The sequence below is a fragment of the Trachurus japonicus genome, chromosome 11 (genome assembly GCF_045865225.1).
Source record: "Trachurus japonicus isolate A0001 chromosome 11, Traja_1.0".
In the NCBI taxonomy this organism is placed as follows: Eukaryota; Metazoa; Chordata; class Actinopteri; order Carangiformes; family Carangidae; genus Trachurus; species Trachurus japonicus.
This window is the reverse complement of record NC_140917.1, coordinates 2,874,181-2,897,286: the sequence shown is the minus strand read 5'-3', so window position 1 is coordinate 2,897,286 and position 23,106 is coordinate 2,874,181. Positions and strand designations below refer to the sequence as shown.

The 23,106-nt window shown below is 43.0% G+C and overlaps 1 protein-coding gene across 1 annotated transcript in view; it reads left to right on the top strand.

The window, feature by feature from the left end:
* The window catches only part of atp1a3a (ATPase Na+/K+ transporting subunit alpha 3a), a 48,121-nt gene that overhangs the window by 3,304 nt on the left and 21,711 nt on the right, over positions 1 to 23,106 (top strand). The window contains exons 2-7 of the mRNA XM_085790677.1: positions 16,302 to 16,415; positions 17,171 to 17,230; positions 17,381 to 17,584; positions 20,133 to 20,246; positions 20,542 to 20,676; positions 21,878 to 21,995. Of these exons, the coding sequence (XP_085646803.1) occupies positions 16,302 to 16,415; positions 17,171 to 17,230; positions 17,381 to 17,584; positions 20,133 to 20,246; positions 20,542 to 20,676; positions 21,878 to 21,995 (745 nt within the window). The remainder of the gene's footprint in view (positions 1 to 16,301; positions 16,416 to 17,170; positions 17,231 to 17,380; positions 17,585 to 20,132; positions 20,247 to 20,541; positions 20,677 to 21,877; positions 21,996 to 23,106) is intronic.

Here is a 23,106-nt window from a genome sequence, read left to right as displayed (position 1 = left end):
CATTCATTTTATTCATTGTTTCTATTTAAGCTGTGTTTTTATGTTTAAAAAGTTATTTGTTTAGTTGTAAATACTGAAATTGATTAATTTATTATCCTTAAAATAGTATTGAACCAGGAAACTGTCTTTCTCTCAGTCATTGGGTCTTCAGAAATCTAGATAAAAACACTTTCAACCAGCTGGCTGGACCAGAAAATTTGGCCAAATGTAAATGCCAATTGTATAATGTAGGATAGAGATACAGACAAAATGACAACAGATATTGAAAGCTTAAGTACCGAAGAGTAATTTCCATTCTAATTTTTATTTTGTTCATGAATAGTTTTTTGGCTACATTCCAAAGAAGACATGTTGTAAGTTTAGCTTTTTCTGTGTTGACAACACAGCAAATAGGCCGATCATGCCTATTTCAAATGCCATTTACAGGGCCGAGGAGAGGAGTGGAGACAAAATGAAAATAGCTATTGAGAGCTAAGAGATTACATATTTTAATAGAATAAGTTTGGATTTTTAAGATTTTTAAATATATATATGTATTTATCAACAAATCATGAAGTGGGCTTATTTGGAACACCCATGGGCTTAAAGGGTACATTAAGTACCCATTAAGCCCATGCCAGATTTTTGGTATATTTTGACAAATTAAACAATAAAAACAATAAAAATTGCTATAAATGAACGATTGACACTTCAAATTAGACAATAGACTATCATTTGAACTAAAATGTTTTCACTTAAATTGGGGTGGTATATATTAAAAATGGCTGAAAAGCAGATTTGGTGGGCTTAATAGGTACACTTACCCTACGTCATAATCCAGTGTCCACAGTCAGTAGTAGTGAGGGGAAACTGCTCTGGTTTTCTCAATGGAGCGTAATAATGAGCTGCAGCATTTATTTATATTATATTATTACGTTATAAAGTGTTTTGTGCAGCCAACCAGCTCCATTTCTGTAGCTCCATCCCTGCCAGTGATGTATGATGGGCAGCGGATTCTCCTCTGCTCCACATCCGGGTTTGGGGTGGGGGTGGGTGGGTGTGTGTGTGTGTGTGTGTGTGTGTGTGTGTTGTGTGGGGTGGGGGGATTGGGATTAGACCGCATTCAGGCCGAGTTGTGGTGGAAACGGTGTCACTCTGTCACGGTTTGTGACGCCGCCGACCGTCCACTAAACCAAAACCGCCGGAGGGGAAAAACCGCACAGAACTCTGACGACTACTGCGTCAAACAGTGGAGGAGGGTGTGTGTGAGTGTATGTGTGTGTAAGTGTAAGTGTGTGTGAGAGGGGGGGTTGGAAACTCCCATCATGTTACAGGATGTGATTTGCCGTCCAGATGGGTGGAGTAGGAGAAGATTCGGGTGAAATAGGAAGTGGCAGTGAGTGAGTTGGGCCCATTTGATCAGAGCCGATCAATTGATTAGAGGACGTTGCTGCTGATTGGGTTGTTGTTGTTGCTGTTGTTGGAGGGGGTTGGGGGGGTTTGAGGGTAGAGATGAAGCAGAGGTCAGAGCCTGTAGGCTGATTTACAGTGATGGAGGTGGAGAGAAAGAGACAGAGAGAGAGAGAGATGCCTTTGTGGTGAGTCACCTTGAGAAGGGTGAACACTGGGAAAGATGGAGGAGAGCAGGAGAGGAGAGGATGCTGGGATGCTGCTCGTGTGCCGTGGCGGTGGAAAAAAAAGGAGGAGGGAGAGAGAGACGAGAAGATGGAGAGAAGATGATGATGATGATGATGAACAACTGAGACAGAAAGGAGGAAAAGAAACGATACAACAAGGATGACTTCATCTGCGGATATCCCACAATGCACTGGGTGTGGAAACTTCAAGAGGAGAGCCAATTGCTGTGGAGGGTGGATTTTGTGTGTGTGTGTGTGTGTGTGTGTGTGTGTGTGTGTGTGTGTGTGCAGCAGCTCTCCACATCATGAGATCTCTTCACTGTAGTGGCTCTGTAATTATCTGTAACTGACTCAAACCTGTTCAACATAATCACACAACAGCAACGTGTGAGAGTCTGAAGGCATCTCAATATCAAACACTTATACTGTAAAATAATAATCATCATCATCATCATGAATAACTTTAAAAATAACAATACAGTAGAGGAAACCATGTGACCATCCACAGTCTCAGGTTATCATACACTGACGGTTAATTAACCTTCATTAACCTCATGATAATTAGTATGGATTAGTTTTATCACTTCAGGATTCAAGGTGCAGTAAGAAGAGAAAAAAAAACATATTTCATTACCATAATTCAATCTGGTTTTAGTAACGTGTTGTGTTATGTGATGGAGGACAGGCTCACTACAGATACAGATGTTGGATCGTAGGTTGAATCTTGAGGCCGATTATCTTTGACGTGGTTTAACCATGACAAGAAGAAACATTAGATCGCATGAAAGGCTGCGGATTAAAAGACACTGATTTGTAGTGATGTGACGTTTAGACCTGTATCTGTGTCCAGATGTTTAACGAGTTAAGAAACTGTGAAGCTCTGGAAGCTTCTGCCAGCCGTGATATAGGATAGAATAGGAATCTATTTATTTAAAACAGGGACAATGCACAAATAAACATTAATCTTGTAGGACAAGAGAAGATGTCTTGAGCCAGGTTACAGCAGCATTAGTACCTGTTATTCCTGGGCAGATATGAGCAGACGAAAAGATAACAATATTAAAATGGTTGAAATAGGATGAAAATGAGATGACGGCCATAGTAGGGAGGGATGTCCAGATCACTGTTATTGATTTTGAGTATCTGCCAATATTGAGTCCCGATCCGATACTTTGGTAGCCTGCCAAGCCAGACTATATCACTAAAATGTCTAGTCTGGCAACGAGCGGTAGACCTCGGCTCAATCCAGGGGGCGGGATGAAGGCTGTCTTTCAAACTGCCTCTGCACCAATAGGGTAGCGCTACGACCAATCAGAGCAAAGAGCAGGATGACGTTAGCCTGACAAGCCAATTAAAACGTATGTCGTCATGGCGTTAAGCCCGCCCAACGACTCTCTAAACAGATAGAGTGCTGTGATTGGTGAACACAAACGGTGTTCGAGACTCAAAAAGTTCCTATGGCTCGTTTCTAGACCCACCTACGGAGCAAAGAGATTTGCTGCCGCTAGGGTGCAGCTAGACTTCTAGGCTAATACTTTGGCAATGCAGTAACCAAAATAAGATGTAGATTAACTGTATCATCCCACTATTTTCTGTTCTTTGTGCTCTACTGGGGATGTAACAATATCACAATCGTGCAATATTGCAATACCTCAATAACAAGCCCATTGCATTTATCGCAGTATTGTAAGGCATGTCATGATATCAGACTCTCACTGTATGATAATAGTACTGTAGCTCCACGGTGTAATATTAATTCCATTATCCATAAATCAACAACAAGAACATTTGGTCAAAAATAAAATAGCCTATCATTCCTTTCCCCTTACCGGCCCCAATTTCCGATTGTGATTGGATCGGGACATCCCTAGGTCCCTAGGCCGTAGTATTTAAAAATAGACAAAACAAGGTGCCGCAAAGTCATGAAGATACACAAAGTCTATAACTGAACCCAAAAGCACATGTCACTCTCAACACAACACACACCATGTTAGGTTGAATAACTGGTGCTCTGGATGCTGTGGTGTTGATGTGTTTGTGGCTTTGTAGAGTTGTAAATCAGCTTTAAAACAACAGGCTGTGTGTGTGTCTGTACAGTAGTTGTGTAGTTGTGTAGTTGTGTAGTAGTGTAGCGACGGGACTGATTGAGCTGCACGGGTTCATTGTTACGTGTGTTATTGTAGCGACACCACACATGTTCTGTTGCTCATAGATTCTGTTGCGTAATAACCGTTCCAGTCGATATCCGTCACTACGATCACGCCACTCGTTCTGGTTGGCTTGGAGATGCAGCATGATGTCACCATGACATCACATCCTGTCTGATGATTATTACTGCTGGAGTTAGCATAGATAAAAACGACAGCATTACATAACACACCTTCACATTAAGCGACGTCATTAGAAAATTCCAATACTCTCCCTCCCTCCCTCCATCCCTCCCTCCACTGTTCACTTCAATTATTTAGATGGACCTAGTGGATTGGAGGTTGCTAGGAAACCTTGCATCCCCCACCATCTATCATCCCATTGGAAGCAGTCGCTGTCAATCTCATTCTGTCATTCTCACAACTGCCATTTTCTATCGGCCTCAAAAAACACATCCCACTGCACAAATACGTTATATTTCCTATGTTTCTAATAAACCACAGAACAGATACCTCATATTTCAGAGTCAGATCTCAAACAAACTGATCTGTGTGTGTGTGTGTGTGTGTGTGTGTGTGTGTGTGTGTGTGTGTGTGTGTGTGTGTGTGTGTGAGCGAGCGAGGCACAGAGCGTCTCCTTGTGATGAAAGCCCCGGTGCAGATGAGTAGAGCTGAGGAACAGATGGACAGCCTGGAGGGAGGAGAATGTAAACAAAGTGGGAGGGAGAAGGGAGGGATGGATGATGGAGGAACCCTCTCACTCTCTGTGTGTGTGTGTGTGTGTGTATGTGTGTGTGTGTGTGTGTGTGTGTGTGTGTGTGTGTGTGTGTGTGTGTGTGTGTGTGTGTGTGTGTGTGTGTGTGTGTGTGTTCAACAGCCAGTCTATCAGTATTTTCTAGGTCGGTCGGCCCACTGATCTGTATGATAATCCATTTCTTTGTGTGTGTGTGTAGCTTCGCCACAGATACTGAACTCCTCTGGAGGAAAACACACTCACTCACTGAGACGCTTCATTCAGAAATGTGACATTTTAGTCACTGGAACATCATCAGATTAAAAGAAAAAAAAATAGGCTAAATACCACATGATAAATACCAACTGGTCCAGGGTCAGCTGGTGGATATTTCACTAAGGTCTTACAGTATGGAGGCAGCTGGCTATACGCTACAACTGGTTATGAATGTATAGAGACAGAGTGGAAATATAAATTTAGGAGTTCACTTCAAGATCAAAATCAAGTACAAAAAGAAATGTGAATAGCAGAGCTGCAATTTTTCAGCAGTTTAAATACACATACACAACCAGGTAGACAAAAACAATCACAATACAACCCTCCACACTTACCGAGTTCCATCCACCTTTTTTTATTCGCATTTTCAAAAATTGCGAATAAATACTTGAATTGAAACGCCAGAAATTCGAAAAAAGGCAGTAAATGTGCATAAAAGTTTTTACGCTTTGGGGGGGAGGGGGTGGATTTGTCAGCGTATCGATAAAATGAAAATGCGACTTTTTGTTATGGAAACAGATTATGCAAATTGAGGCAGAGTTTGTGGGTGAAGCTGCTGGACTTCACCCGCCGACGTTCAAACAAATGGAGAACGACGCCCCGGTCTCCCAGCTCTCCTCTCTGCACCGCAACACAAACACGCTCCATAACCCATAATCTTTTGTTTATGACGGTTAAGACGACACAATCACACGTTAACATCGTTCAACGTTATCCACCGCTACATTTATTGATTTTTCGCCGGCTTTGTTGTCAATAGATGCACATGGAGGAGAGGAGCTTAACCAAAACAGCGGAAAAGCGAGCGGACTTGCACAGTTCCCTACTGTCTTTCTGTGTAAATATCTCATGTTACAACATGAAAACCTGCGGCTTATATTCAAGTGCGGCCTATATGTACAGTATTTTCTTTTAAAATGTAGCTGGTGCGGATTATACAGGTGCGTCTATAGTCCGGAAAGTACGTAAATTGTCCATGATGTTGAGTGTCAGCTGAGTGTCAACTGTTGGATACATTCATGCTCTCTTATGACGTAATCTCACGGCGCACTCCTCCTAATCGCAAAACACTAATGAATGGAAACGGGCATAAATTTGCATTTGCTTTTTGCGCATTTTCACAAAATCAGCTCTTAAATTCGATACATTTGGATGGAAACCCAGCTACTGACACTGTTATGTAAAGACCAACAACACAAACTAAATAAACTAAATTAAAAGCCGTTACACACACATTAATAATGAAAACTCCCTCAGAGCCACTGATGTTAATAATGAATGCCTCTTCATCTAAGATATGTATCTATCTCCTGATCTATAGCTTTTTAATTAATGCAGGCTTCATGTATTCAAACCCACCTCGTATCAACTGGGAGGCTCTGATAAAATATCCCTGTTTGATCTCTGAGATTTGATCGGTCGGTGATTTCATCAGATTAAAAAGTGGCTTATCCAGCCCGAGGCCGGTGGTCCCCGGCCCTGCAGACCAGACTGGATCCAGGATCAAACCTACACATGTTCAGCCTCCTCAATCTGCCCTGCAGCTCAGCCAGGAACATCTGGATGCTGCTGCAACAAGACGGAGAGACAGAGAGATACTGTATGCATGGACTGGACACAACTCTTAGATTCATTAATAAACCAGCCCCATGATAACAACATGTCAGGATGTGATGTGTCAGCCGGTCTCAGGTCGCTGCAGCCAGCTGTGCTCTTGCCCCGCTCTGGGCAGAAACGTCCCTCCCAGTCATTTCATGTCAGGAAAGTCTAAATTGGTGAGGGAGTGTGTTGCCCTTGATAATTAGATCATTTCCCTGCTCATATTTCTTTCATCGATTTGTCAAATGTTTCTACGTGGCTCGTGTGACACGCTGTCCCCTGTGGAGTGGAAGTGATTCAGTGGAGCCCAGAGACTCGCTGCATTTTAGGAACAAAAAACAAAAGAGGTTGAAATAATGAAGTTTGTAGCCCGAGGCAGAAAAAGATGTCGGTACAACTGTAACAAGAAGAAAAGCAACACAAAAGTACTGAAGAACTGTTAGTCAGTGTTATTAAAACCAGATGGACTCAGCTCTGTTATATTATAGTAACGTAACTCTATAACCTCTTGTGTTGGGCTATTGCTGTTTTGACGATGTGCAATTTTACATCATCGAGTATTTATACTCTCGAAATCTCGAAAAGAAAACGAACAGATAAGCGTATAGACGGTGAAGGAGAGGTGCAGGGAAGAACTCATTCACTGAATTTGTCCACACAGGATCCAGTCATGTGGTGATAACGTTGTGATCTCCCACAAGCTGCAGTCTCGGCTTCAACCATAACACGACATCGTAGAACCTGAATGTTTAATCATCTAACGTCTCTACAGTACACTGGAGTTTAATTGAGTCTGAAGTTTATAGAAAATAAACAAGAGCTGTTGTTCTGAAACGCGAAAAGTGTCCATCCATAGATGTCCTGGTAAGCAAGAAGAGTTTTACAGCATTTTTTGTAAAAAAAAAAAAAAGAAAAAGAAAGTAGAAATTCAAAAACATTTTAAAGGATATCGTCAGATTATCTTTAACAGAAAATATAGATATACATAGATAGTAGGGCTGACCCGATTATCATATTTTGATAATCGAAGCTTCGCGGACATAAAATCGATTTTAATCGAAGCTTCGGCGGCCGGCGGGGTGCGGGCGCAAGCGGAAATAATAAAAGTAATGGCAAACAAACACTGCATATCTCCAAAATCAGGCAGGTTTCCAGGATGCCAAGGAGCCTACTCATTTTAATGTAACAATTGCCGATGAGAACCGGTGTCAAAAAGGGAAATAGGAGGGAAAAAAAAAAATCGATCACAGACTTTCATGATTGATTACCATGGCAACGAACGAAGCTTCGAAGCTTCAAATATTTTGGGTCAGCCCTAATAGATATATATTTTTTTACCCATATCACCCACCTCTACTTCCTAGATGACGGTCTGTTGATGGGTTTAACTGGACGGTCTTGTCTCCTCATCGTCCTGAATGGACGGTGTGATGGTTCTGACAGACGACAGCGGAGATGGATTTTTAATCAGATTGTCAACAGTGAAATGTTTCTTTGGTGCTTTTAGCATCGTCTTAACCTGGTTTTGATTGGCTGTCGTTGTGGCGGTGATGAGTGGTGACGTCAGGGTTCAGGTGTCAGGTGATGTCATGGTGCTGGTCATCGCTCTAGAGTCTAGTCTTACGTTGAATCAATTCAGACATATTCAGTGCATTTACACCAGAGAAATCCTGACTGTAATTAAATGAATGAGTTAGGATGAATGAAAGACTGTTGAAGAGATGGAGGGAGAGAGAGAGAGAGATGGAGGGGATTATTATTGTTCACTGGGTTAATCTGTCAGTGTAGTAAACAGCAGTAATCTGACGGCCCGCTGGACACAACCACTGCACCTCCTAACAGATGGCACACACACACACACACACACACACGCACACACACACACACACACACATAAACATACAGTGCATCCAGCTACACAACTACACACCAAAGCGTGCTGAAATGCTGCAAACTGCAGTCAGGCAGAAAATACACATGTGCACAGCTGCACAGATGGAATAAGAGTAACAGGTATTTCCACGGCAACCTGAACATTCAACTGAAATCCTAGATGTCAGCGCTACTTCCTGATCACAAACAGTTTAAAAACGTAGAATAATGTTTGATCGCTTCATTACAAATCCCTAGAGACTCTTAATGAAATATCTTCCTCATATATTATTCAACTATAACCACAACTCATCCACAGCTTCCCCAGTCCTCAGACTAACCACTGGGCCTGTGGGTGTAACTGTGATCCACACATCATTAATGTGCAGCACACACACAGTCACACACACACAGTAAATAAAGTGACTTGTTGTTGGATGCCAGCAGACGTTTAGACGGTGTCAGGTTCACAGCTGTAATGAACAGACACGATGCTGGCGGTCGTATCACCACAGTGTCACCACTTCCTGTTAACAGAAATTCAGAAACTAGTTGTCATGCCAATACAATTTGACAAGTTTGTTATATTGGTCATGTGACCTGTTAAGGCAGTGGTTCCCAACCTTATTTGGCGAAAACATTTGCCAAGAATGTTATCATTAATCATGAATGAAAGTCGGAGGTTGGAAGACGATCAGATACCGTTGTAGTTCTGACCAGAAACGATGCCAACGAGCGATTCAGCTGCGTTATTCCCATGACCCGCCGGGCAGCATCTGGGAAACCAGGGAATGCTGGGCGAGTCGACCACTAAATAATAATATCAAAATAACTATAAAGACAAAACGATATCTTTATTGAAAATGGACCCATTAACAAGTGGTAACCTAGATTCATCCACATCTCTTTTATAACCAAAAGCAAACTCCCTGGGGTCTCTTTAAAAAAATATTTTAATCAGTAAAAATTTTTGGATCAATTACTAGACATTCCAGGCAACCCCACATGGAGTCCCGAACCCAAGGTTGAAAAACACTGAGTTAAGGCCTGTAGAAGTTTATATTGACCCAATACTGACAGAGAGAAGCTGTGGTTCACACAGTTAATATTATTATTGTTTATTGAAGAACAAGAGGCCCAATGTTTGATCATAGTGAAAGTCTTTCTGTAATATACTGTACATGCATAAGACAACTGCATACTGAATGTTGATTCCCAACAGTTGTCCACATTTATCAGTTAATGTTTTGATATCAGGCATCTGTAATTAACAGTTTGTATTAAATGAGTGCACACAGAGCTGTTTGACATCCTATATAAACCTGTCTGTGTGTTGACTCGTCACTCAGCTTTTCATCCACTAAGAAAAAAAACCAAACAGACGCTAACCATCATAAAACAGCCATCAAATCATCAGTGTCTGAACTAATCCACATAAGAGCTTTGCCAAAATAAGTCCTCTTGTCTCATCAGGTGTGTTGGAGTTGAACTGAATCTCAATCTTTACGTGTGTTTCCACAGAGCTTCATGGTGGTGAACAGTGTTGACGCATGAAACTGATCCGTCTGCGTTTAGACTCGATCCTCCTCAGGTTAAACAGTTCTCCAGACAGAGGGAGGAGATTTCCCTCTGCACTGGATTCATTTCATTACCTTCACTACTCACTTGCTTCCTAAACCTAATTATCATTTAATAACTTTGTCTTAATGTGTGTGTGATTCCACAGACATCCCTCTGTGGTTTCACTGTTCAGATCGATACATGACTTCCTGTGTCTGCTCCTTCCTTTTTACTGACCAGAGTAAAACCTTCACAGCATGATGTAGTTACAGCTTCCCTTATATAGACTGATTCGGCGACGTCACCGGAAATCGAACGGCCGCCATTACTGCGGTGACAACTCACAGTCAGGCAGCTGTTGGCTCTGTGCGCGAAGCGGGCATTTGAATGCAAGTGGACCTTTTCTCTTCCCTTTCTCTTCTGCGAACATGTCCAGGAAGGCTGGGAGGACATGTGCCGTCCTCGACTGCTCTAATATCAGCAAAACACAGCCCCTTACTTCAGGAGGAGTGTCCGTGTTTAGACCGTAACGTTACGTACAGCGTGTCAGCAGCAGCAGCAACAGCAGCCGCCAGCGACGCAGTCACAGCTGACCTGTACAACCTGGCTACCCTCCCTTCTCACCGTTACCTTCACATCGTGTGGACGGTCTGTGAATGTCTCACTGATCCCTTCAATATGATGTGATCATGGTCGTCTAAAAGCCGGTGTAAAATATGTCCGACCCATCCGGAGCTCAGGTAATTTTGACCATAAATCAGAGACCTGTAATTGACGTTTTTTCTGATCATCGGAGGCCAGCTGGTCAATAAAATATTCTTGAATATCTAAAACAAAGCAAAAGTTGTTGTTGTTTTTATAATCTTATTCATGTAGCCTGTCCACATGATTAAATATCCCGCTGCTGGCTTGCTAACGTCAGCACGCATAACGTACCGGTATGTTATATCGTTTATGATACAGTCTCTTATCTCCCTGTTACTCTAATCTTTCCTGCTAATCGCTCAAACAAATGATTAATTACTAAATGAATATTGGTATTCATGTAAGATACCTTAATCAGTTACTGGGGGGCACTAAACATCACAAATGCAGCCTATTTATGATGCTGTCATAGAGAATCAGTTTACTATGACTGACACATGTCACCGCAGCAATGGCGCCGCCGCAAGATGGCGGCATACACAAAACGTTCTCCGAATTCGTCTATATACAGCAGGGTTTCCGTTGTCCGGTAATTACCGGACTTTGACCGGAAAAATCTGCCGAAGTCCGGTATTTTCTAACCCCGCCGGTCAAAATGTCCGGAGAAAATTTCCCTCCGAGTCCGAGCACAATTTGAATTTTATTAAAAAATCAAACAAACAAAAAAAACGAAATCAGAGATTTCAGCGACATCTAGATTGAGTGGAGAGAGGCTTCTCTCTGCAGAATCGCATCAAACAGCACAGTGAAGTTGCCTGGGGGAGAGCAAAGTCACACAACTGCGCGGAGACACTGCACACATTCGATTTTAAAACAGCTGCAGCACATTTCACACACACGAAAATGCGTAAAAAGTAAAAGAAAAAAGAGAACTTGTCAAGGGATTTTTTTTTCAGTTTGTAGAGTTTTTATTGCAAAGCAGCGGACTATTTATTATCATTAGCCTATTATTATTTCAAGTTGCCAGCATGCCGTGTTATGAAATGAGCCGGTCCAAGATGTGTTTTATGTTTGCAAATTATTGTATCTGAGAAAAGGCCCTCAGTTTCTTTATGTTCTTTATGTAGGAGCGCAGGGTTGTGCAATATTTATTTTAGAATTTACGTGGTCAATTGACGGCATTAACAGTAAAGTACGTCCACCATGAATAGATTTTTTGACCAGCGCAACATCGTCCCGTTCAGTCACCTCCGCATAGCGCTTTCTCCATCTTCGACACACACGCACACACACACACAGCAGCGCGCCGCGCATGCAGTGCCCGCGGTAAAAACGAACCCCCCCCCACCCATCCCTGGACGTTACGATCGCGACCCCCCCCCCCCCCACCCACCCGGACGGTCCGACCCCCACCACAGTATCCTTGCAATAAACCTGTGGGAAACACTGACCTGCATATCAAATAAGCTTATTAAGCTCAATAAATTCAGATAATATTTGACCGGAATTTCAAACATTTGTCCGGTAAATTGAAAACCTGCCGGTCACGTTGTCCGGTGCCATTTTTTTCTAGCGGAAACGCTGATATACAGTATATTTATTTGCATCCTTCTGTAGCTGTTCATAGTCAGTGACCCTGAGGGAAACTATTGTGACATCAGATTGTTTATTTGGATTCGATATATTTTCATTATCCACCCTGTTCTGATTCAACAAGTCTTAATATTGTTGTAAAATAACGAGACTTGATCGGCTATATCGGATCGGCCGATATTTTGCATTTTATGCCGTTTGTGAGATCGGGCGTAATGTCTTAATTCACCGATCTGATCATCACTGATGTCGTTGTCATGTTGAAACTTGTTGCAGATGCTCCCGTTGCATAGACTGCAGACAAACAAGTTATTTAAATCGACAAATTGCTGACTAACTTTTGTTACTAGGAGCACAGTGGCCTGTAACTTAAAATTTTAGGAGCACACACCGTAAATCGACTTGCAAGGCAAATATTCACATTTCCTTTTCATCCATGATCCTCACACACATTGGCCTGACACCTGAAATGACAGATTCAGATTCTGTGAGTACTTTGGGATTCTTGCACATGCACAAGTAGATAAAAAATGTGCTTGCATTGTCATGTGATCGGATCGTGATCGGTTATCGGTTTATTCAAACTCACTCATCGTGAACGGCCCCAAAAATCCTGACAATCACCACCTGTAAAGCCTGAAAATATAAAATAACCTTCTCTGCTGTGTGTTGTTGGGTTTGCTTTGGTCCAACAGAAGTGAAGAACATTCAGTCTGATAAACTCCTCCTCTGGGGGGAGAAGAATAAAAATGGGAAATCACACAGGAACGTTTTACATGAGGAAAGCTCCACATAAAACAACACATCGGTGCTGGGTGTTGTCCATCTGTCACAGAATCTAACAGAGAAATAAAAACAAGTTGTACTTTGAGCAGGATTTTCTGATTTAAAGGAGGGCGGTTCACTTCCTGCCTTTCACTCCCACAACACAACACACTCCTGGTCCTGGGTCTGTTTCTGTTTGTGTGGAGCAGCTGCTGACATTCAGCTTCTCTGCTGCAGCCCTCAGGATGTTCATCCTGGAGCCGAGCATGCTGGGTAACGGTCTGACAGGACTAATCCCCCAGGAGCATGAAGCAAGAAAGGACCACACACACACACAGTCACACCAATATGATTATTTGAAGGCTTAGCAGCATAGTATTATTTTTAGGCCGATGTTCACCCTCATTATACTCAGACTGTGTCGCCCCTGTATGTACTCACACACACACCTGTTCCCCACAATTATATTTAACCTTCACTCCAGACACCTGAAGCTTTGCAACAATAAACTCATAGTCATTTTTCCTGCTGCTATAGTTCAGTGATCGTACATGTTTTGGCTCGAAGCTGCAGACATTCACAGTTTTTTAACTTGTTGACTGTTTTATGTCTACGATTAGTGTTCATCCCTTTATTTTGTTCCTCTCGGTGGTTGTAGCTCCACAGTGAAGTCAGAGCCGGAGGAAGCTGCTCCATCATGCATAGATTTAAAAAGGCTGTCACACACACAGATTCATACAGACTAATGTAGGACACGGGGGTTTATGAATATCCCAAGATGCACGTCACAGTTACTCTCTTTTCCGTCCCGTGTCCTGAATGAGCCTCTCTCCCTCCCTCCTTCCCTCCTAGTCCTTAGTTTCCAGTCTTCTCTGTGGTGTGTGTTGCTCCTGCTCCTCTCAGACAGACAGCAGCAGTGTTGTGTTTAGTTTTCTGTGTGGTGTGAACAGCAGCAGCCTAAACAGCGCTGGTGTAAATTGCAGATCAAGTGGAGCTGTTGAGACGAGCCTGAGCTCTAATGATGCCAGATCTAATCAGGAAGTGTCAAGTCCCCCCCCCCTCCCTGTTCCTCACACCAGGAGGATAACATCTAACTCTGGATGTCAGGCTCAGGGTTTTGACTTTGAGTCTAAATAATGAAGAAACACCAGAGGAGGAGATGTTTGATATGTTATTGATCAGTGATCGTCCTGAGTGACAGACTGTTGCTGCAGCTCTGAGCCGGACGGTCGGTCACAGGACTCCTGGAAAAAGACGGACTTGTGTTGATGTAAAGTAGTGTGTAGAAGAAGTTCTCTTGTGTAGGGAATGGGATGCACCGATCTGATATTAAAGGGATATTTAAACAATTTGGCAAATTCTCCTCTCACCATAATCCCTATAGTCATAGCAGTAGGTTTGTTACCTTTAATTGTCGGTGCAAGCTATTTTTAGAACGGCGGAGCAGAGCCGCGAGCTGCTCAGAGCTACGCTACGGAGTAGGGCTGCCACGATTAGTCGACTAGTCACGACTACGTCGACTATTAAAATCGTCGACAACTAATTTAATAGTCGATGCGTCGTTTCTTTTCTTTTTTTTAAACTTTGTTTTTCTCTCAAAACTGCTGGGGCACCTTCCACACACGCACCCACCGCTGCAGCCGCCCACCACACATACACACGTGCACTCACTCACTCAAGGTGAGTTTACAGGTGGTCTCTCTCTTTTCTCTCTCTACCTGTCTTGTCCCTCATCAAGCGGCACCAGTGAAACCCCCCGCCCGCCCCCCGCCGCCGCCGCCGCCGCTCCTCTCCCTCTCTCTCCCTCTCCCTCCCTCCCTCTCTCTCTCTCTCTCTCTGTGTCATTTTAAATGAGAAGCGCTACTAGGAGCGGTACCGCCGCTCCACCGTTTTAAATCACGGACTGAAAAACAGCCGTTCCTCATTTAAAAATTTGAGAGTCGGTGTTGGAGAATACTAGAACGTTACCGCGTCCGGTCACAGCGTCCTGGTCACGTAATGAGCGCTCATCTTAACGAGCAAGTCTTCTCTCCCGGCGTAAATCTACGTCAATATTTTCCGGTAGCTTCTCATCACAGTCCACACCTTGCAGAGTTTGAGCTGCACCTCAGTTTCACTTGTTTTCATTTGACAGTTTCACACAGAACTTTCTGGTGGAGTCTTTCTATGTTTCTCCTTCTGTGACAGTAAAAAAGGAACATTTACATTTTTTCAGACAAGACGATTGTCTTATAAACTATTTGATTTTTTTTTAACAGAACGACTCCTATTATTTACAATGAGCACAAGTTATATTTGATTGATAGGCCTACCAAAACTTTATTATTGTGAACAATTCCTTAGTTTCAGGTGTCCACCTCATTTTATTTAAATGTTATGTTTAATGCCAGAGACAAATGAAGGAAAGACAAAAAACCTTTAAGTATTTATTTTGGTGTTGTTTAGGCCAGTGCCTTATCCTTATTTTACACAGCTGTTTGCACTTTATGCTACAGTTAAAGCTGCATATTTCATTAAAAGTTTAATGAACTATCATCTTAATTGTCTTTATTTTTAGTTAGCATATACCTTAAACACTTCAAGCTGAAAGCTAATGATGGTATATAAGGGCAGCTGCATGCTGGTGCGATAAGCTGTATGTTTTACATTCAATTTACGTATGATCCGATTAGTCGACTAATCGAAAAAAATAGTCGGTGACTAGTCGACTATCAAAATAATCGTTTGTGGCAGCCCTACTACGGAGTCTCATGGGATTTCTTGGTTTTCTCAACTCCAAAACGCTCTGGTGGACAAGTTGTGAGCTACACATTCACCACGCTGTGAGATAATAACAGAACGTTACCAGACAGACAAAGTTGTTTTTGAGGCAAACGCAGAGACTGCTTGATGAAAAACTGTCCCTGAAGGCAACACGCATCAGCGGTTTTGCATGAATTTCCCTCTAAAACAACTCTGTCTGGTAACGTTGTGTTATTATCTCATAGCGTGGTGAATGTGCAGCTCACAACTTGTCCACCAGAGCGTTTTGGAGCTCACGGCTCTGCTCCGCCGTTCTAAAAATAGCTTGCACCGACAATTAAAGGTAACGAACCTACTCCTACGACTACAGGGATTATTTGGCCCAATTTGCCAAAATGTTCAACTATCCCTTTAAGATCGGATATCGCCCCCTGATATGGACTAAATATCTATATATAGGCCTAATCTATTCACTTAAATTCTGTGGTACGGACACTAACTAATTGGGGAACCTTGGTGTATAGCTTATTAATTCAACAGTGGTATTGGGACTGAAAAAGCCGGATCGGTCTGTTTTTATTATGTATGTATGTATGTATCTATCTATCTATCTATCTATCTATCTATCTATCTATCTGTAAATTATTGTGCAGCAGTTGTCAAAGTTGTCATCTTGTGTTGCAGTCATGTTAGTGTTGTATATTAAATCCACAACAGGATGAAACTGAGTGACCTTGTGTTTGTGTTTTGCAGTACGGACGGTCAGACAGCTACCGCGTGGCCACCACGCAGGACAAGGATGAGAAGGAGTCGCCCAAGAAGAAGGGAGGCAAGGACATGGACGACCTGAAGAAGGAAGTTCCCATCGTACGTAACGTACTCGGTTTCCTTCACTGACCTCCACCGATGCTTCCTGCAGCCGAACAGTTTGACCTCAGTGCAGACAGCAGCAGCAGCACACCAGGCTCAGACACTGTGGGGTGTTTCCTAGCTCTGGACTCTGTCTGTCGGTGGCATCATCATCTCCTTTAAATTCAAAACACAACCAGTCATCTTCACAGACAGAATCAACACACACCCAGAGTCCCAGCTGAGCAGCGCCGAGTTCATAGAGAGTCGATCCTGGCCCGACTCCAGCATCAGGCTGTAATCTAATCTCCCTGTTTGAGAAGTGAATACAGAGACGGAGTGGGTCTGTTCCAGAGCAGCTGGTGCACAGTGCACAGTCCTGCTGCTGCTGCTGCTGCTGCTGCTGCTGCTGCTGCTGCTGCTGCTGCTGCTGCTGCTGTGGCTCCAGCTAATATGTCAGAGCAATTTAATCCTGTTGTGGAAATCCATTTGCTCCCACACGGGGCAGGAAGCCAAACCCACAGGATATCCCTCTGATATCAAACCACACCAACACCAACCGTCTCCATTGTGTCAGAGATCAATAGTGGAAAAATCCACCGCTTCTGTCAGGGACGATTGAAAAATACAGAAAATCGATTTGATAAAACGCATCAACACCAGTGATCCCCAGTATTTAGTGTTTGACATTGTCTGAGTGATTTAACTTGAATAAAAACTCTGACGTGATTCGATTTTTGTGTTTTTAAGTTTCTCTTTTCACTTTTTTGTAGACGGAACATAAAATGTCTGTTGAGGAAGTCTGCAGGAAATACAACACTGATATTGTCCAGGTGAGTTTTGTAGTTTCTTATCATCACTTCACATTGTTCCTGTCCTGGGTGGGAACGACTCAGCAGAGTGTGAAGTGTTTCCTCTTCTCACCTTCTTCTCCTTTGACCCGTCTCTCCTCTCTCTTCTCTTCTCTCCTCTCCGTCTCTCAGGGTTTGACCAACGCCAAGGCAGCCGAGTATCTGGCCCGGGACGGCCCCAACGCCCTGACCCCGCCCCCCACCACCCCCGAGTGGGTCAAGTTCTGTCGCCAGCTGTTCGGCGGCTTCTCCATCCTGCTGTGGATCGGTGCCATCCTCTGCTTCCTGGCCTACGCCATCCAGGCCGCCACGGAGGACGAGCCCGCCGGAGATAACGTAAGAGCAGCTTCAGTAGTGACTAGATGATGATGATGATGATGATGATAGAATAAATCCTGACATGGTTCGATGTTGAGTTTATCATCCAGCCTGATAAACAAAGGTCAGTCAGTTAGCTGTAGGTGTAAGACACAGATTCAGTTCCTACAATCCACCGTGTTGTGGTGGTAATTTGCCAATAAAGTGCAATAAAATAATGCAGAGAGCAGAATAGATAACAAAGTCAAAGAATAAAAAAGATTGTTCGGTCAGCTCTGCATTTAAAGGGATATTTCAACAATTTGGAAATTTTTCCTCTTACCATAATCCCTTTAGTTTTAGCAGTAGGTTCATTACCTTTAATTGTCCGTGCAAGCTGTTTTTAGATCGGCAGGGCAGAGACGCGAGCTGCACGGTATTTCCAACTTTCCCTCATCAAACTCATCAAATACACAATCCAACAACTCCAAAACGCTCTGGTGGACAAGTTGTGAGCTGCACATTCACCACGCTATGAGATAATCATGTATAATTATGTAACATTACGACACATGAAGCAAATACTCAGAACTACTTGCGCTTTTGAAACCGTGTCTGGAATGTAGTTCCGGCTGCATTTCCCTCTGAAACAACTCTGTGTGGTAACGTTGTGTTATTATCTCATAGCGTGGTGAATGTGCAGGTCACAACTTGTCCACCAGAGCGTTGTGGAGTTGTTGGATTGTGTATTTGATGAGGGACAGGCGGAAATACCGTGCGCTGTGCAGAGCTCACGTCTCTGCTCCGCCGTTCTAAAAACAGCTTGCACCGACAATTAAAGGTAATGAACCTACTGCTATGACTGTAGGGATTATGGCAATGGGCGAATTTGCCAAAATGTTGAACTATCCCTTTAACAGCGTGAGCACTGAGGGATGAAGTTGTAGCTGTGAGAATCTGAACACAGATATCTGCTGAGTCACTGCCCCTGAGGGAAGATGCTGTGTCAGCGGTAAAAGATGAGTCAACCGTTTGTCCAAATCATGGCAACAGACCCGTCGTCAGGGTGACAGGCGGCGGCGTCCTGTTGGCATCGGTTTGGCTCCCACCCCGGGGGGGGGGTATGACTCGTGGCATCAGTGATGTGGGGTAAAGAGGAGGGCGTTGACGGGTCAGAGAGCAGAGGGAAGCTGAAGGCATCTGACACTAAACACTAGGACCAGCGGGAGGAACAACAATGATGAGTCACCAGCAGCGACCCAGACTGTATCTATCACACACACACACACACACACACACACACACACACACACACACACACACACACACACACACCCCCGGATATAAACCTGCAGCAGTGATGTCACACAGTTAATGGTGATCCTTTAAAACACAGTCATAAAGCCACTAACAGATGTGGACAGCAGACAGATGTCCAACCTCCAGGTCACCGAGTCCACGCTGAGCCACTGATGTTGTGTTGTCAGTAGGGAATGGGATGTATATCTCGATGCGCATCTCGATACGCTGCCACCGATGCGATACATTAACGATACACTGAAGCTCCTGTCGATGCGATGCGATACGATTCACTCCTGTTCACGAAACGATGCGGTTCAAAAATGATTTGATATCGATATGACTTTACTTCTTAACATGTTTTTGTGTTCATGTTTTGTGTCATTTTTAGCTGCCTGACTAATGTGAATAAAGTATTAATCTATCTATCTATCTATCTATCTATCTATCTATCTATCTATCTATCTATCTATCTATCTATCTATCTATCTATCTATCTATCTATCTATCTAATTACAAAGAGATTTGGTTCGATATGATGTATCCAGTTCGATACAGTTGTGATACGAGAGTTTCCTAGCCCACATCAGGTTTTTTACCTATACCACTATTCTGCCTTACTCTCTGTCAATGTTGATTATATTTGGTAAATTTTTATGGGTCAAACCAATAAATCATATTTGAAAGGTATAGTCTAGAGGTTTTTGCTCAAAAATAAACGCTAGACTTACACAAATGAAATCCAGCTTAATCATCACCTATGGGCTTCTAATCCTGTTTGGTGGTAAGTCTGCATTTTAATTTTTTGCTGTTTTAATAATAATACTTTATTTATATAGCACCTTTAAAAACACAAGTTTACAAAGTGCTTCACAAAACAACATAAAAGAGACGAGTCACAGATGTTTTGTCGTGCATGGGACATTTAGGCTTCCGCGATGGTGCGTTCAGGTTGCCTCGGAAAATGAAACGATCGATTTAACCATGGAATTTACCGATGTAGACAGGCTAGAAGAGATGCATCGCAAATTCAAGCATAAATTATATCCGATGCACCCTGAATCTACCGGTGCAGTCGCATCGCAAACGTTTGTATCGGACCAACGATATGAATCTGTGAATCTCCCCGTCCCTAGTTGTCAGGACTGATGATTTATTCGTGTCTCTGTCTCTGTTTTCTCTTCACTTCCTCCCATTTTTAGATAAATGTGAAGACGCTTCATTAATGTCTGTATTAAATATTAAAAGTCTCATCTCTCCTCCTCTCTCCCTCTCTCTGTCTCTGTAGTTGTATTTGGGAATCGTGCTGTCGGCCGTCGTCATCATCACCGGCTGCTTCTCCTACTTCCAGGAAGCCAAGAGCTCAAAGATCATGGAGTCCTTCAAGAACATGGTCCCTCAGGTACGATACACGCTTTCTCTTTATCACCAAGAGGAAGCAGCTCTGTAAGGCTAAATGTAAATATGTAGGAGTTTGTTAAGTGGAACCGACAGTAACATGCTGTCACAGTCTGATTCCTCTATTCATCCTCCAATTACTTAAGTTTCACTCTTCTGACCTTTACAGATATTTGTGTTATTTTTGGCAAGAAGCTTCAGTTCTTTTTTTATTTTGATCAAAAGAGATGTATTTAAATATCTACTGCCCCTAAAACAAGTCTCTCTCCTCCTTTCTCTCTCTGTGGTTGTGTTGGCAGCAAGCCCTGGTGATCCGTGAGGGAGAGAAGATGCAGATCAACGCTGAGCAGGTGGTGGCAGGAGACCTGGTGGAGGTGAAGGGAGGAGACAGGATCCCTGCCGACCTGCGCATCATCTCCTCCCACGGCTGCAAGGTGAGACACAGTCACAGGTTCATCTCCAGTAATTACACACACCCCACAGAGACACAGGAACAGGTACAACTCCAGTAATTACACACACCCCACAGAGACACAGGAACTCTACTTCAGTCTCCAGAGTGACAAGTTTCCAGTCTCAACCCAAAGGCACATAATATGGCCCAAATATGTGACACACTAAATACGTAGATTCAAAAACTTGTTTAAAGGTATAATATGTAGGAATTGCCCCCATCTAGCGGTGCGGTTGCACATCTGAACGTATTCTTGATGTTGCATTCAGGTGAAATGGGGCAGACGTCAGACAGACAACAGACGCTGCATGTAACAGGATAAACAAGCGTCTATGTAAACAAGTGGTCCGCCAGCACGAGGCAAAACAATACAGGCGTGACAACATGTTGTCATGGTGATGTCGTGTTGTTTTACCGTCTTTCTCTGGTGGAGTAAAATGACATCCGGTTGGTTTGCCGACGGCCGTCTGTCTGACTGCACCTGAATGCAACACCGGTGCCTCCGTCCTTCCTCACACTACACAGTGGTGACAGTTTTAACAGGCCGAGCCCACAGCTCCGCTCAGTTTCCATGGTTACCTACGGTCACGCTGCCACTCGACGTAAAAAATGGCGATGCAACATGGCCGCCTCGGTTCGGTGCGTCGCCCACTTATGTATTTGTAACGACTTGTAACAACTCATTCTAAGGAACCAGAAAGCTTTCATTTGTATGCAGCTGTGATTCCACTTCAGTGAAATAAGGATTTATGAAAGACACATTTGATTTAATAAAATAAAAAGCCAAATAAGTTACATACTGGGGCTTTAAAAATAATACTATTCATAAACATAAAACTGAGTAATGAACACCAATGTGCTTGTAAACTGCCAAATGTACAGTATGTACACGTGTCTAAATAACTAAAATGAGCTGATGAAAACTGGTAATGTTAGAAGGGACTCGGCCTCTTACACCTTTTAGGTCAAGCTACATTTGTTATGTTTTGTTTTGTTTTGGATTTTTATACTTTAGGGAAAAAAGTGAATTATTGCTTTTTGTTTATTTATGTTTATATTATATAATGTTGTTTATTATTGTAGTTAAAAAAGACCAAAAATAATCAGTTTAAACTAAAACTAAGTGATCAGAGAGAGAACCAGTTTCATCTCATTCACCTTCATCCTTCTGCTCCGTCCAGGTGGACAACTCCTCCCTGACCGGTGAATCAGAGCCACAGACCAGGTCACCTGACTGTACCCATGACAACCCCCTGGAAACCCGCAACATCGCCTTCTTCTCCACCAACTGTGTCGAGGGTGAGGCCCAAACCCAAACTGTGTGTGTGTGTGTGTGTGTGTGTTCACTCATACGGCTACATCAGTGTGTTTGTATTGCTCTGCTCCAGCGCTCAGACGTCAGTGCAAACAAAGACACGGCGGCTGTTTCACCGCGTCGTGTCGGCCATGATGGAAGCATCAGGTGCGACGCAGCATCGGTGACATCATCGCTGACCTCATATAAACTCATATAAACCCTGAACCTGTTCCTCTTCCTGTTGCAGTCTGGTCCAGTGTGTGTGTGTGTTCAGGAGGAGCTGACACTGTGTGGATCAGAGGGAGTGAAATGTGCTGCCCCCTCGTGGACTCACTGTGTCATTACACCAGGATAATCTCACAGTAAAAGCCAAATCTCAAATACTTAATCTGGTTACAGGGTATCCGCGGGGTCTTGAAAAGTATTAAAAGGTGATAAATCAAATTTGGGAAAATACCCTTAAAAAGTATTAAAAAGTCTTTTCACAACTTTTTAAAGTCTTACATTCTTAAGGTATTTTTTCTGAATTAGCTGTCCAAGAGTTTGAGTCCTAAAAAACACTGTAAAAGTGTGTGAATTTATTAACTTTAATAACCAAAGATGAACCGGTACATAAAAAGAAAAGTTTAGTTTTTTGATAAACTTTGCCTTTGATTTATTATCCCAGCCTATTTTGAATTCTGTTGTATCATAGTGTTCTATAGTCTTTATCACAAACTAAAACTGTTCAGTTAAAAGTGTCACTGATGTAAATGCTTACAGCTTGAAGTGGCGGTGAGGTATTAAAAAATATCGAGAAGGTCTTGAAAAAGTCTTAAAAAGGTATTAAAATTAACTTCAAGATCCCTGTATATACCCTGGGTTAAGACGGCTAGCAAAATCTTGGGTTCCCCTGTACCACGTACACCTCAGATCTGTTTGAACAGGCCACCATTAGGTTGGCAAACTCTATTCTAGCAGATCCTATGCACGCACTTCTCCCTGAATATGAGCTCTTAAACTCAGGTAGGAGATACCGAGTCCCCCTGTGCAGGCACAATCGCCTCAAAAACTCCTTCATCCCTCTGTCCATTAAATTTATGAATGAGCAGCTTGTGTGATGATGTGTATGAA